Here is a 15,951-nt window from a genome sequence, read left to right as displayed (position 1 = left end):
ATAATAGTATCATTAAAAACCACAAAATCACTGCTGTGCTTTCCAAGGAAGCAGGATAACCAGAAAAAGCTTTTAAATGAATCTTTCTGTGAAGATCAGTCTTATAAATGCCCCTATTCCCTCAAATACATTTAGGGCAAAGCATCGGGCATACATAACTGCACCTCATGGCCGGCACTGTTCTGATAACTCAGACATTAGGCTTAACTGGAGTAAAGAATTGGTGTCTGTATTTGAGAGTGCTTGCTGTTGTGTGGTCTGACTCAGCTTATCCACACAGGCCTTAGAGGTGGCTGGCTGTTTTATTGCCTAATCCAGTTTAGGAGATGAATCTGGCCTCGTAATCTAATATACTTAGAAATGATTCCTGCTCCATACATGAATGCCTGACCTAACCTTTTCACTGCAGCTTACAGGCTACAGCAATGGTAAGAATGCACCCACACAAAGCGGCGTGCTATTGATGTTTTTCCACCAATAAGCTTGTAGTAATGCTTTAAAACTGCACTCAAGATCAACAATTTATGGTTATTGCGGTTTATGGCACGCTCCCCCTTGCTTTCCTTGTTGTGTGAACAGCAACATGTTTTCTTCTTTTTTTCTTAAGGTCTCATCAAACCTTACTCTATGCAAGAAGCTTTCAGACATGAACCAAGCCTCAGCTCTTTGAACAAGTGAAATATCCCAGCAGTGCCTTGAACACATCTACCAGATCACTGGGACAAATAAAGGGGAACGCTCAGTAAGCAAATCCCTCAGACAAGATGTCAGGTATTGCTTCAGTTTCTCTTGACCCATTCTCGCTTCTCTGCAGCTCATAGTCCAAATCTGAGCCAAGAAATGCTGACACTTCCACAGAGCGGGGTTCCTGTTTAGTGGGAGGCCAGTTGCTATAAGAGATCTTAGCTGATCTACTGTTTTCTTTATTTGGATTTAATGAAATGGATATCGCCTTTATACTTATGTAGCTTTCATCCACATTTCTCAATGACACCAGACAGTGTTGTTTGATCAGTTTATTGTTCAAGTTTTGTTCTAACATCAGGCACATGTGGAATAACATATCAATATAAACACAATTTTACTTCATACGAAACAGAGCGGAAAATGACCCACAGCAGTCATTTTTAACATGCTGTAGAAAGGCTTCAGGACAACGATTAAAGTTAATATCAACAATAAGGTTGCAAAATCCCTCTTTAAGGCACCATGCAATTAATAGGAAAAAAAAGCCACAGAATGTTTCCCCAAAAAGTTAATTTGAAGTTATTGTTTTTTTTGTTTTTTTGTTTTTTATTGGCTTGCCATCAATAACAAAGTAAATATGGTGAGTAGCCATAATAAACAAAATTACAATAATAAAAAAAAAAAAAAAAAGGCTGCCCCCAAGTAAGAGTAAGTCGTCTTTTTCAAATACCCATTTTGTTTGATACATAACCCAGTACTATGTCCCAGTACAGTATAGTTGGCACATCTGAGGCTGTTAAATGCAAAAAGAAAATTAAGCCAAAGAGCCAAAGGTCCTTCAGGCCAGAGTTTAACTTTTTTTCCTCTGTGTCCATTTATAAGTTTGTTGCTTCTGTTTAAATAAACCCACCTTGTACCCAGCAAACATCTATGAGTGTACTAGTTTAATGCCCTGCCCAGTGTCCAAAACCGCTGGAGGGAACCAAGCTAGTTTACACCTGCGGAAGCAGCGCAGACACACGCTGCACAACCAGAACAGGTTGAGGCCACAGCACCAGTTGGACAGATGCACCAATGGATATGTAACCTTGGGAAAGTGGGTCTTCCAGTGCTTGGCTATGTCACTTCCAGTAGGAAGGTGGAGCGTGTAATCGCTCCAACGTTTGGACACGCCGTACATCGCTGTCACAGTCCTTCCGTTTTCAGACCACTGGGTGTCACTGTTTGGGTTGCAGTTGAACTCGACCCACTCTGATGTAAAGTCGCCAAGCAACGGGGTGTCTCCGGATTCTGGATCCAGCCCAGAGGCTGCTAGCTCAGCCCCCTGTACTGCCACATAGATACCCTCCACCTTGCGCACTTCTTTGACCCACGGGGGAGAGTTCTCCGTGTCCAGGACCACAATGAGACGAGAACAATGGCCGGCGTTCTTTTCCTTCCAGATCTCCAGCAACTGGAGAAAGTGGAGACTCTCGCCTCCTGCAGCGAAAGAAGATCAAACCTTTGTAAGTCATTTGGAGCAATCTTAACTCTCATGTCTGATCTACGCAAATCAGGCTGATTGACTGTAAAAATGAAAGAGATGGAAATAATTACATATGAAAGATATTAATAGCAACTGTCTCAATCAAATGCAAGATAGCAGCATAAGTTTAAATAAAAGATTTGCTACATCCTAGTAGAAGTTGAGAGATTTTAGGAGCACCACTCCAATTGTGTCTTTTTATTTAAATGAATGTTGAGACAAGCAACATTTGGGCCTGTACAGACAGCATGGAACCAACTCAGAAGCACAATTTAGTTGCGTAAATGCAGTGTTTGGCTCGTACAGCACTGGAAGTTAGCCTGGCTTTTTATTTGCTCCACAATGAATCAATTTCCAATTTGGCAAAAGGCGAAAAAAAAAAAGACGACTCAGACCACAGTAACTGAAAACAGATGTGAAGACGTCAGAGAGAGGGGACAAACAGGCGTTTGAACTGAGTGTTTAAAAAATTTAAAAAAAAAAAAAAAGGTACAAGCTGTACAAAAACAAAGGAAATTTCAAGAAAAATGGATGGGAAATGTTTCATCTGTTTTCAACAGATTCAACCATTCAAGTTTATATGCAAAAATGTTTCATATAAACAATTTGCTGAAGTACCGACAAAAAAAGAAAAAAACATTTTCTCAGTAGTTTAACAAGGCAACCAGATTTATCCACTGTGTGTAGTTAAGAGTTCAGACATTTTCCTGGCAACCCATTTCTCATCCTTTGTAGTGGTTTTCAGTTTGACCTGAGTAGTTGCTGAACATTTCAGTCATGAACACACTGCTTTCTAATTGTACTGAGGACCTAATTTTTCCTAAATTCAATAATAAAATGTCATAAATGCCAACTTTAATGCTGGCAGAAAATGGTTAAAGACAGTTCTGCATGACTGTCTTATCATATATGAGCAAACAATAGTGTTAATTGTCCTTGTATCTTAGTAACATGTGTCATTACAGGATGTATTATAACTTCTAATGTACTGAAGAGATGGTAACCAAACTTACTGCAAAAAGTAAGGTCATTTCTGTTTGTTAATTACATCTCCCCTCAATGTTACCAGACCGTGTTATAATATGCAACACTGGAAAGTCTGACTAGTCACCTTTATGGGATAGAACTTGGTAGGATTCTGTGTTTTGAACATCATAGCTAAATATGTGGGTAATGCCCCCCAAAAAGTGCCAAAATCCCCTGCAATTTTCTCTTGCTGGTATTGTTAGTTTTTTTTTTTTTCTTTAAAATGGTAGATTGGATGATAACACTCCCCCTCATTAATGAGGGAAAACTAATACTAGCCATCTTTACACTTTATTTACACTGTCAGGGATCTTGGTAGCATGTACAAGATCCGTATGCAGCTACAACAGCTTGGCACCTCCTCCTCATGGTGGTCACATTTCGCCGTGGGATGGCATTTCATCCCTCTAACTAGGAGTTGGTGAAGGGTTGTGTTGATCACTGGTGCAAATGGCACGATTAAACAGATTTTGCAATAGTTCAACTGGGTTGATGTCTGGACTCATGGCGAGATCACTTCATTCACTCCCAAATTCTGGAGGCACTCTGATGACACTAGCTATATAGGGGAGTCATGTTCCAGATATGGGATCCCAGATATGGGATCTCTGTTGGCTCCAGGATCTCATTCTGAAATGTCTATCGGTGTCAGCCAGGTGCCTGGCACACCTGTATACACCGAGCTGGACTTATCTAACATGTTTTGTTGTGTTGCCTACTACACAAATGTGCAGTCCTTACAAGTTATACCTCATAGTGAATGTGACTAATTTGGCTTTCCAATTATGTATAAAAGAACACAGATTTGTTAGATCAAAGAATAATCATCCAAACAAGGATGCCATTAGGTTTTGTGCTTAGTTTACATGGCGATGTAACAAATGAAAAACAGTCAAATACAATAAGGATTGGCCACTTTTGAAGAGGGTAAAGAAGAAGATATAGCAGACAAGATAAAAAAAAAAAATAAAAAAAAATGTGTGTGGCTCTCACCAGCTAGAGCCCAGGCCCCTGAGCCTTTGTGTGTGTGTCCACTGTAGAAAATCAGATATGTGTCATGACGTGGCCCGTCTGCTGTTCGAAGCTCTAGAAAGTTGCGCAGCTTGTTCAACGCAGCTTCCAGGGTGACGCCGCTAGTGGAGTAGTCGCAGCCGAACGTCTGGATCATGTGATGGGAGAAGAGGCGCTGCATGTTGTTCAGCATGCCTGTCGAGCGTAGATTTAGCTCCTGCACATGCTCGGGTGGTAGGAGGGTCGGCTGGCCTGTAGCGCTGGGCAGGAAAGGAAAATGAGAAGCAGTGAGAAAAAACTTGGCTATTTATCTTCTTTATCAAGTCAACGGAAGACTTAAGTTTGGTAGCTTGTCAGAAGCAGGGGTGGAAGAGAGACAAGAGGCACAACTAAACAATAGATCTATGAGGGCTTTTTTCCCCTCTTTTCATTGAGAGGATGATAGATTGACATACTATGGTAGAGAAGCTGTCTCCAATACTGATGATAGAGGAGACAGATCGGAAAGGATAAGAGAAGATGGGGAATAGGTGAAGGAAGGAGGAGGACAGAGAGGGGGGGGGGGGGGGGGGTGGTATCATATCACTGCTGTAGGAAATGGCATTAGCCTCAGGGATGAGCACAGAATCAAGAGGTAAGAAAATGGAAAAAGAAAAAAAAAAGCAAGCAATATAGATGGGAGAATGACAAGAACTGAGGTCAATGATAGTTGAGGATGAATAGGTTTTATAAGAAAGTATGGATGCATGTGGCACACAGCCCTGCTCGACAGCAACAAGAGCATGATGTGACACACACAGCAAGTCAAGGCTCTCAGCTTTTTGGTGGAGCCATATATTTTCTTTTATCTCTGGGTTTGATGTAATTCATGGCCAACTGGATGGCAAAGTCATACTTCACACTTCCAGACATCAGCATGCATCTACCACCATATTACACCTCGTGCCCCTTCTGTCACCTCCAACACTCGCAAGGATATTCAGAGCGTTTAACTAACGCAGACGTCAAAAAAAGAAAAACAAAAAGTATTCTCAGGTCTGTAAAGTGAGACTTTCAGTTCAAGATGTTGATGCCACTTCTCTGAAGTCGCTTTACATTTTCAAATCTTTCCTTGCTCTTTGAAGCGCTTTACAATTTGAAGTAATGACACAGACGTTCCACACGATCCTGTCATAAAGCTGCTTTACGCTCGGTCTTAAAATGACATGTTTTCAACCTGTGCTTGACTTGGTGAGCCCGCCACTTTCTAAAATCTGTTTAATCTTTTCAGATCTTCTGGCACCCAGGGGAGCGAACTCTTCTAGTTTGAGATTCTGACCACATCTTTCCCTGTGACACCATCTCTTTCATCCTTAAAAGAAAAAAAAAAAAAAAAAGTCTAGCCCTTTGCTCCAAAGCCCTCCCAGAGCTTCGTTCTCTCCCTCCCTCTCTTTCACAATCCCACCAGTTCCTTTGCTCCCTGTCCCTTCTTGCTTTCACCGCCACCTTTTTCTGAGTGTTTACAACCTCAGTTCTCTCCTTGTGATTCCCTCACCGTTTCTTCCCTGTACCTGTTTTACCCAGCTAGAGTCTGCTTTCCCAACCCCTCTGATGTCCCTGAGGATGGGGGGGTGGGGGTGCTGTCATCATGATAACATGACCCATAGCCATCAACCAGCTGATTAAACATTGCTGGATTCAAATCAGGCTCTCTTTCCTCCCCATGGATCCAGCAGAAACAGCTTCGCATACTGAGCATCCACAGCTCCAGTGGGACCTGCATTGAATATTAAAGGAAAATTTAAACACTAGTGAGACTGGCATGCTTTCCGAATGTGTAATCCATCAGCTGAAGTGGTCAGAAATATGTATGGTTGCGAAAATTCTTCAAAAATTCAAGATTTCAAGACAACTGAGGTGCTTTTGTTGAGGTGAGGAAACATTATTGTGTATCTCATGGTTACATTTCATTCCTAACTGTGTGGAAATCTTGAAATTAAAAAGCTTGCTTGACTTGCAGCACACAGTTGGAGGCAGCAGCAGTTACAGCAAACTGCAGCAGCTGAACAACTTGGTATGCTGCGGAAGAAACGTTGGAAAAATCCCTAAAGGGCCCAAACATTAACGCCCTGTTTATGCGTAGATATACGCCTATTTATCCATTTGGGTTCGTGTTAAGTGAGGGGGGGAAGTGATGATGTTGATGCCAAGAATGACTTTGACATCAGCCAAATGTACTTCTGTTCATTTTCACATCTATAAATACTGCATGTTGCTGCTGCATATGATTAGTCGAACTGGAAGGGAAGAAGTGCAACTTATAACAGGAGAAGAGCAAGTTATTGTGATAAAAATCTAAAATAAACAATCACTTACAGACACTGTTGAAATAATCATAATTTAGTCAATTATTGTACCTACAGTTGTAACTAGGGCTGTGACAATATGCCTTTGTCCCGATTCGATTCCGATTTTTTTGGGCGCCAATTCGATTTAGATTGCGATTCTCACAATTCTTCAATATTGCTAATTTTTGTAGATTAAAAACAAAAAAAAATGTATAAAACTTTTTTTTATACTTGTCATTTTTCTTGATTTCAATGAGGAAAAAACAACGCAGTAGCCAGACCATCATTCTGCTGCTATAATGCCCAGTAAGACAAGTAAAAATATCAATAAAAACAATCGAAATTACAAACATTTTATTAAGGCTGTGACGATACGCTTTTGTCCCGATTCGATTCAATTCCGATTTTTTGGATGCCGATTCGATTTAAATTGCGATTCTCACAATTCTTTGATATTGCTGATTTTTGTACATTAAAAACAAAATAAATATATAAAAAGTATTTTTTTGCTGGCAATATTTCTTGATTTCCAAAAAACGAAACAGTAGCCAGGTCATCATTTTTCCGCTATGATGCCCCAGAAGACAAGTAAAGATCAATAAAAACAATAAAAATGACAAATTTTTTATAATGGATTATTTTTTATTTGTTTGAAAAAAAATGATTTTTTAACAAAAAAAAAAAAAAAAAAAAAAAAAAAAAAAAATCGATTTTAAAATTGTGAAGCAAAAAAAAATCCCAATTTTCAATTTTTTGATTCGATTTTCCTACCCCTACATTTTATAGTGGATTAATTTTATTTATTTGCTCCTTTTTTTAACAAAAAAAATCTTTTAAAATTGTGAAGCAAAAAAATTCCAATTTTCAATTTTTTGATTCGATTTTCCCACCCGTAGTTGTAACCATGCAAAACTGATCAATTGTTCCGGTGTTTAAACTTACTCCTCAACAGTAAAATGATCTTAAAATACCTACCTAGGTCATACCCAAATTAAATGGAGAACTGTATAGAGTAAATGCTCAATTTGACCTCATTTGAAGGCGAAAAATTGAATTTTTTTCACCTGAAATAATTATATTCAAGTGTTACTGGAATTCAGTAACAGATATTGGAACACAAAAGAAATGATCTCTAAACTGTTTGGTGTCAGATGCCTGTAGATGACTACTGTGTGGTGACGACTGACTAGCAAGCAGGACCAGACCACAGATATGGTTTACCACATCCTTTCCTCATCACAATAACACACACACGAAAAAACTTTACACAATGTTTTCCCTCCTATCTGACTTTCATCTTCTCTACATTTGTTATCGTCACGAGGAACGTACTTTGTAAAGTACAGTTTCAGTTTATGTGTCACATTTTTTACCCTCAGAAACATTAACAGTGACACATACAATCAACATGTCCTCATTTAAAAAAAACAAAAAAACAAACAAAACAACTTGATTCATCAGTTCTGAACAAGCTAATTTACATCCATCTTCGTGTGTATGGGGAGAATAAGCGGTCGCTACTTCTTTGCAACAAAGACTCCAGCTACCTCATGTAACCTGTGGCCATGACTTAAAAGTTCCTGTGGTTTCAAGTGATGAATTATTCAATACTAAAGAAGAGTCGCTGTATTTTGAAATCCCAAAATCAAAAAATATGTACATAGAAGCTTTACTTACAGAAAAGAATAGGTGAGAGCTGCTGGTATCCCTGACGGTTTTGAAGTAATGACGAATTTGTTTCAAATTATAAGAACAGAAAACAGTTTTTGGTTTTCTGATGGGTTCATTAAAAAGAAAAGTCCGATTTTTCAAGTAGCACCATCTGCATTTATCTTTTGGAGAGAATTTGATATGGATTTGGTCACAGCTTCCAGCCTGAAATACTAAACCATTTACCAATACATTAAAGACTTTGGGACATGAAAGGGTCTTGGCGGTGCTGATAGTTACTTGAAGTTAACTCAGTGGTTGAGGATGAAAATTACCAAAAAAAAAAAAAAGTTTTGGAAAGTCAAGGGACAACCTAGACTGGTAGAACACATTTTTAAGGATAATATTTCCCGACACAGGCACATGGCCGTCAGAGTCAGCCTGAAGCACCTGTGAAACAGTCGAACAAAACGTGACAGGCTGTCACAAGCATCACACCTGACATCTCATCCGTTGCCACTGGCTATTAGGTTTTATAGAAGGAAAATTAAATTGCTGTGGAGGGCAAGAGAAGATATTTAAGATATTTTTTTTGTCCCATTTTATCCCCCTCTATATCTGTTTTCTTCTGAACCTCTTGGTTGTCTACCCCTCCCTTTACTGTCCCTCTCTCCATAGATTTACTGCGCCATGCTGAGGGAAGTGATGGTGAAAGTCATCCATGTTTATTCTTGTAGTTTTGTTAACTGTGTGTGTGTCTGATTTTGTTTCAATAAACCATTACACACATTGTGTATGTTTTTAAAAAGCAGCCATTTTTAGGGCTCCTTTAAACAGAAGCTCTTTCTTTAAAATGGTACCTGAAAAACACCAATGAGATGTTATTTTAAACTTTAATGACCACTGAGCACATGGAAAAACTCAATTAATATTATATCACCACTGGTCTTTGTCACACTTTTTGCTTCAGTTTTTGAAATATTTCCTGTATTTCTATTCTATTTCTTGAGCTCATGATTCAGATTGATTTTGGCATTTTTCTTTTTTCATTACAAGCAAAATTAACGTGAAATGAAGGAGAGGAAATGAAAGTAAGCAGTTTAAAAATGTCTCACATCTCTCTTTTTAAAAAGGTTCAGCAGAGAAAACAGCAGTACCTGGCGTAAGAGGTGGGGATGACCAGCGCATAACCAACGCAGGTGCCTCCCAGGCAGCTGCCGAGCTCGTGGAACAGGCCGAGAGCCAGAGACTCCAAGGGCAGCACTACCAGCAGAGCACTGAGAAAGAGACCGTTGGAGGGCTGCAAAGATCCAAACAATCACGGTCACGTTCACTTACCCTTACAACTCGTTCCGAGACAATCTGCCTAACTTAATTGATGTTAGCGCTTGGTGAGACAGCTACGCATCGTGAGATTGACAGTGTGCTATTATCGCAGGACAAAACATGACAAGATCTAACTAAATGAAGAACCAATGTTGTGTTAGCCAGAAGACAGACATGAATTATAATAGCAAAAAAATATCTGAGTCTGCACAAAAGTAAAAAAAATATAAAACTGAATGCTCATTTTTCAGTTACAAAGAAGCATCCACACACAATGGAAAACCGAAATACAGACTTCAAGGCAACAGCACAGTGACATCAAATGTATCTATGCCCGCAATAGTACTCGCTAACCCTCACAATTTAAGCGATTTGGCTGTAAAAAAAAGAAGCACCATCGAAAATCAATAAAGTCACGTGAAAAACAAGTCAAAGTCCTCATTTAGCCCTATTGGACCTGTTGTTGACTATAGATCCAAATACCCCTCTCTTATATGATTAGTGTCCTGCACACATAAAAAGGCTAAACTAGGGAAGTACTTGTGTACTGAAGAAAAGAAATATTTATGTAAACGGACATTTATTTAGTCCAAGATGGTCTCACTGTGCAAGCCAGCCCCTCACGGACGTTTAAACAAATACTATTTTAGGATATAATGAGAGGATTTTCTGTTCATGGGCGATTAAACTTGAGGGTTTTAAAAAGTAAAAAATTGAATTGTGGGCACGCACCACATCTGTAGTTGTGAGACGAATAGGATATTCAGTCACTGATAATAGACTGAAATTCTCTCCTAAGGGGCGAGAACTGAAAAATACAATCAAGTCTAAACTCAGATATGTCTCAACTGAGACTTCATGACGGCCTGATTTACTTTAATGTTGACTACATATTTTGAAAATTTTAAGCATATATTAAACTGTTTTTTTTTTTTTTTCCCCAGCAGCATCATTAACTGTTAAGGTTATTTTTAAGACAAATACCTTATTTCCATGTGTTTTCATAGTGACCAACACCTCCTCAGTACAATTTATACACATGACTAAAACTGGTAGGTTTTTGGTCAAGTGAAATCTTCTATTCAAGAACTGGCTTGCTTTGGAACATTTTATTTTTTCATGTTTACATATTAAACCATCATCAGATTAGCTACCACAATGTCTCCGGAAAAGTCCTAGTTTTCTAATGAGTGTGATAAGCTTTAACATGTTATTAGGAAATGTACCTGGATGATCCCATGTTGTCAGATTAGTGCTCATCCTCAAAATATCACCATAAGGAACAGTCTTACTTCTGATGCAAAACCACTTTTATGCCACTCCAACAAGCCACCTCACAATAAAAACCCAGCACTGTACCTAAAAATACTAATTTGTAAATTCATTATTGTAAATGAATTGCATGACATCCTTTTCAGCTAAAGTTAAAGCAGGTGTAAATGTTTACGCAACTTAAACTAAGTTATTTCCTCTCAAATATACAATGCTTTACTCTCCAAGTACCTGAAGAATGCCGCTAAAAGAAGATAAAATCAACACAGTTTAAGAGTACCTTTTATCATAAAATGTAATCCACTGGTGGTTTTCAAAGGCTAAGAGATGATTTGCTATAGTCAGTACAAAGCTCTGCTCGTGAGTATCTCTGCACTTAACAGTAATGTATTTAGAAGCTGACTTCTAAACAGAGGAGCCACTTCGGTGCAATCTCACAAAAAAAAAAAAAAAAAAAAAAAAAAAAAAAATCAATATTAAGCTGTTTAATCAATCCATACTTTCAAATGCATTTCCACACCGACTTTAAAAACTAAAGGTAGACATATTGCTTAAAGAATAAAAAATAACACACATGAAGAGGCAAACCTTTTAAGTCTTCCAAGTAAAATATACACATATATAAACACACACATATATATATATATAAAAGCAGTGAATCCAGCGTATGGCCACACACCTTAACATTTGCACTGTATTGAATAAATGCTTCTCTAATTACTTGATTGAACAAAGGATTGAAGTCACAGCATCCACGTGTGCCAACACTGCTTTTGTTTTTTGTGCACGTCTATTAGATATAGTTACAGTATATTACATTTACTAAATTTCAACAGCACTGGCAAAAAATAAAAAATTGCTTAAAAAAAAAAAAAAGACCAAAAACCACACAGCTCCTTCTGCCTTGGGCAAATTTGCATTTGGCATCAACAATGTGCACATCTTAAATTAGGGCTCAAGCCCATGAGACTCTTACAAGGTAAATGCCTAATAAGGCTAAATAAGTTATCGCTGCTCTTTATGCAGGAAGATGGGGATATTAAAGTGCTAATTAAATTTGTTTCACTTGAGAGCAGAAGTGCTTTAGATTTGGTAGCAAACACTAAAAGGCACACAGCTACTAGCATCTCTCTACAGAGTTTAATCTGTACATGAAACATGCATTAATGGAGGCACTGCCATGACACTGATGTGCTAAAGCTGAAGAAGATCATTTCGATTTTGACCCTCCAAGGGATTTATGAGGTGTTCCTGGACATTCTTGACTCACTAATTGCGGCCAAGAGGTTTCTCTGGAACAAGACAAGACAGTAATAATGCTTGCAAGGCTATGAGAAATGTGATGATGTTCACAGCATGCACTGGACAATGAATGAGATTCCTCAGATCCTAAGTTGCTCTTAAAATGTAAATAAGTTTGAGTGATGTGAATAATTCTACCATCAGTTAAGGCAGCAGAATTATGTAATATATCCTACCTGCCAGGACACGGCCCCCAGTATTACTGTGGAGAGGAGACTAAAGAATGACAGACGCTCTGAAATGAGGCAGAAGTGTCGGATGCCACGGGAAGCCATGACTTGGTCCAAACTCCGGCTACTTGACTGATGAGCTCGCCAAGCCTTCTGGCACTCACTCAACTTGGTATGGAAGCCCCAAATTGTAATCAGTAAAATGATGTGGCAGATGGCCCAGAACAGACCAAACAGGCAGAATCCTGGGATGACCAGATACCACAACTCCAAGTGGCCAAGCTGTGCGAAACATGAGAAAAATTACTAAAAATTTTTAACATTTTTTACAAACAAATTTCTTGTATGTAGAATTTTGTCAGTACCTTCAAGGCAGCAAGGACGAAGTATGCCAGCTCAGTCAAACACAGAGGAAACAGGGATAACCTTCTCCACACCTTGCCTAAAGAAAGGACTGGCATCCAGCGCTCGCTGGGCCCCAGCCCACTAAAATACACATCCAGCACAGGCTCACACAGCAGCCTGCCGAGATAGCAACCTAAGGCACATGGGTTGGCCGGGATGTTTAAGGCCTGGAAAAATGCAAGTGAGGTAATCAAGGCAAAACTGATCAGGTTGGGTAAAGCGAGGAGGGATTTCATCCTCAAGTCGACGATTAGAGCCCCCAATCCCACAACTAACCCTATTATGGCTACTGACTTATTGAAAAGCATAGCTGTACTGGCAATTCCAAATCCCAGGAGCTCCAACCATTCAGTTGATATCAGCAAGATGGGTTTGTGGTGGATGGAGGTGCATATGCGCTCCGTTATGGCCCATACTGCTTTCATGATCACACTGGCTACTAAGAGATAGTTTGTGACCAGTTCTTTGACATTTGAACTTAAACTGGGGTTGTTGAGGAAGCAGAGCAGTCCAAGCAGAAAGCCACACCACAAATGGAATAAGCTTAGGCTGGCTTTCTCTATAGCAAAGTAATAATGGAGAATACTTGCAATTCCCAGGACGAAGAGTCCTAAGATGAAGATGACCAGAATCATTGGCTCATCTGTCACCTCCCAGCGGACATACATGCCAACGCATATTGCCACAAGAAGATTAATGCTGGACAGGTAGCCCAGGCAGCACACAGATGTAAACATGTCCACCCCTTTTTGTCCTTTGGCTGACAGCTCCTCTTCCTCCTCGCCTCGCTCCATGGCTGATTGAACTTATCCAAATAAAGTGGAAGCCTTTCACTTTACTTCACTCATCCTCTCGAGAGCTTGAAAATGGAGGACTGTGCCTCTAGATGATCTTTAAAAGTCAACCCCTGTGAACAATTCAGAGAGCATAGTTACTTGGGTTATCAAGAAAAGGGAAACTGCTTGAAATGTTAATATTTTAATACATTACTCTGTTCTGACATAAAAGCATCTGGTTCGTCCGAAATCTATTCTGCTACAGCAAAACACGATGTAATACAACTAGTTATTAGGGGTGGGAAAATCTAATTGAAAAATCGGAAATCGGGATTTTTTTCTTCACAATTTTAAGAGATTTTTTTATTTGGTTAAAAATGTGATTTTTTTTTTTTATTGAAATAAATAAAATTAATCCACTATAAAATTGTTGTCATTTTTATTGTTTTTATTGACCTTTTTACTAGTCTTCTTAGGCATAGCAGCAGAATGATGATCTGACTTATGCGTTTTTTTTTTCCTCATTGAAATGAAGAAAAATGACGAGCAAAAAAAAGTTTCATACTTTTTTTTTTTCGTTTTTAAATCTAAATCAGCAATATCTGAGAATTGTCAGAATCACAATTTAAATCGTACATCCAAAAAATTGGAATCGAATCGAAACTAAAGCATGTCGTCAAAGCCCCACTAGTTATAATGAAGCAAAGTTATCAATTTCTTTCAGTGCTGTTGTTTTGCCATACATTTACTTATTCACATCTGGAAGACACACACTATCTTTACGTCACGCTTATAATTTTGAGTTTCATTATTTTGTTAAATGCCAACTTTATTTTTCGTTTCGGATCCTCGGTCTAAATACGACATAACTTTGGTTATTAAGAGTATTAAGTGTACTTTTCTGTACGTGCTGCACAGTAACAAGTAGTACAGCAGTCAAGACACACAAAACAAGTTAGAAATAAAACATAATGCTGCAGCTCTGCAGTCTGTTTATGACGATGTGGCAGTAATGTTTAGAAGTTTGCTAACTTTATTAGCCCTCCCTGCTAACTCTTCGGTTTGGCAGACATTCACTGACAAAATAAATAAAACAGCACTCGTTGCAACACCGTTAAATCGAACGCTGTAAATGTCAATTTAAAGTATGATTTAATGCAAAATTTTAATCGTCAAATGTTGCTTACATGTTGTTTGGCTGTCAGCTGCTGGGCTTCCGGATTCCATACAACAGCAAGTCGCGAGGGACAAAATAGTCAAAGTTTTCGCTTTCCAGAGTGCAGTTTGAACATGAGAAGAGGAATCCCAAATCCATTTTTCCTGTTATGATTAGCCATGAGAGCTGGAACAGCCTACCAGAGAGGCTAATGGCTGCAGAGAATTTACACGTTTTAAATAAAGAAAATCAAGACATATTACAAGTTTAGCCATTTACTGGATTTTTAATTAGGCATCTATCTATCTATCTATCTATCTATCTATCTATCTATCTATCTATCTATCTATCTATCTATCTATCTATCTATCTATCTTTCTATCTATCTATCTATCTATCTATCTATCTATCTATCTATCTATCTATCTATCTATCTATCTATCTATCTATCTATCTATCTATCTGTCTGTCTATCTATCTATCTATCTATCTATCTATCTATCCGTCTGTCTAAGAAAAATGAGAAAACTTAGGCACACAACATTTTACTTGCCTCTTTCATGTAACTTGTTTGTATGTTTCCACTGAATTGTACAATAAAACATAAGAAGACCAAATTCTAGGATAAAATGTTATTTGCTGCAACAAGAATGAGAAGCCAGTTTTAAGATTTATTTAGGTTATTCTTCTGATGCAGTGTCATAGACTGATCAGTGGAACATCACGATGCAAGCTTACTCAATACCCTCAGGAAATTCTGAAGCAACATAACACATATGTGTGTGCTTTATTCAATGCTTATGTGGAACAGTGTGTATGTGTGGATGCGTATGTTCTGGCTTTGATCAAAAGTTGACAGAAGGCACAACTGGGAACAGAGACTGCTTAAGCGCCCTCAAAATACACACATAGCTCTATTTTCTAAATATTTATGGCTGTGCATAAGATACAGGCAGCTAAATGTTGATCTACTCAAGCATTTTTAAAATTCAGCTGACCTAAAAAAATTAAATAGAAATCCAATTTGAATTGTGGATTATCTCTAAATGATGCCAACAGAGCTTGAAGAATATATACTAGTCTGCCACCAAATTGAAATCAGACATAGATATAGTGTACAGCATCACTTGGATGTTGCAATTTCTTGCTTCGTTCTCACATCATCCATTTAAACATGACAGCAGACAGAGCACACCCATATACACTCAACTATAGCTGCTGCCTCCACTGCATTGGACAATGCTAATTAGTATATTAGAAAAACTATTCTACTGATGTCTGAGAAAGGAAACCAATTTGAGGTTAATCAAATCCATTT

The 15,951-nt window shown here is 38.5% G+C and overlaps 1 protein-coding gene across 1 annotated transcript; it reads right to left on the bottom strand.

Annotated features, from left to right (window-relative positions):
* Positions 1–1,107: 1,107 nt before the first annotated feature.
* Positions 1,108–14,695, bottom strand: tmem168a (transmembrane protein 168a). Its single transcript, XM_079263350.1, has 6 exons — positions 14,665–14,695; positions 12,662–13,608; positions 12,303–12,578; positions 9,384–9,526; positions 4,232–4,509; positions 1,108–2,166 (listed from the first exon to the last, which is right to left on the bottom strand). The coding sequence occupies exons 2-6, from the start codon at positions 13,493–13,495 to the stop codon at positions 1,616–1,618; spliced, it is 2,082 nt and encodes a 693-aa protein (XP_079119476.1). The 5' UTR covers positions 13,496–13,608; positions 14,665–14,695; the 3' UTR covers positions 1,108–1,615.
* Between the last annotated feature and the right edge of the window lie 1,256 nt (positions 14,696–15,951).

Source organism: Telmatherina bonti (assembly GCF_933228915.1).
Source record: "Telmatherina bonti genome assembly, chromosome: 23".
In the NCBI taxonomy this organism is placed as follows: Eukaryota; Metazoa; Chordata; class Actinopteri; order Atheriniformes; family Telmatherinidae; genus Telmatherina; species Telmatherina bonti.
This window is presented reverse-complemented; position numbering and strand designations above follow the sequence as displayed.

Coding starts and splice junctions, on each gene's coding strand:
- tmem168a (XM_079263350.1), bottom strand. CDS start 13,495: ATGGAGCGAGGCGAGGAGGAAGAGGAGCTGTCAGCCAAAGGACAAAAA. Junction 12,579..12,661: donor TCGTCCTTGCTGCCTTGAAG/GTACTGACAAAA, acceptor TGTTTCGCACAG/CTTGGCCACTTGGAGTTGTG. Junction 9,527..12,302: donor TGGGGGCCGTGTCCTGGCAG/GTAGGATATATT, acceptor GGATCTTTGCAG/CCCTCCAACGGTCTCTTTCT.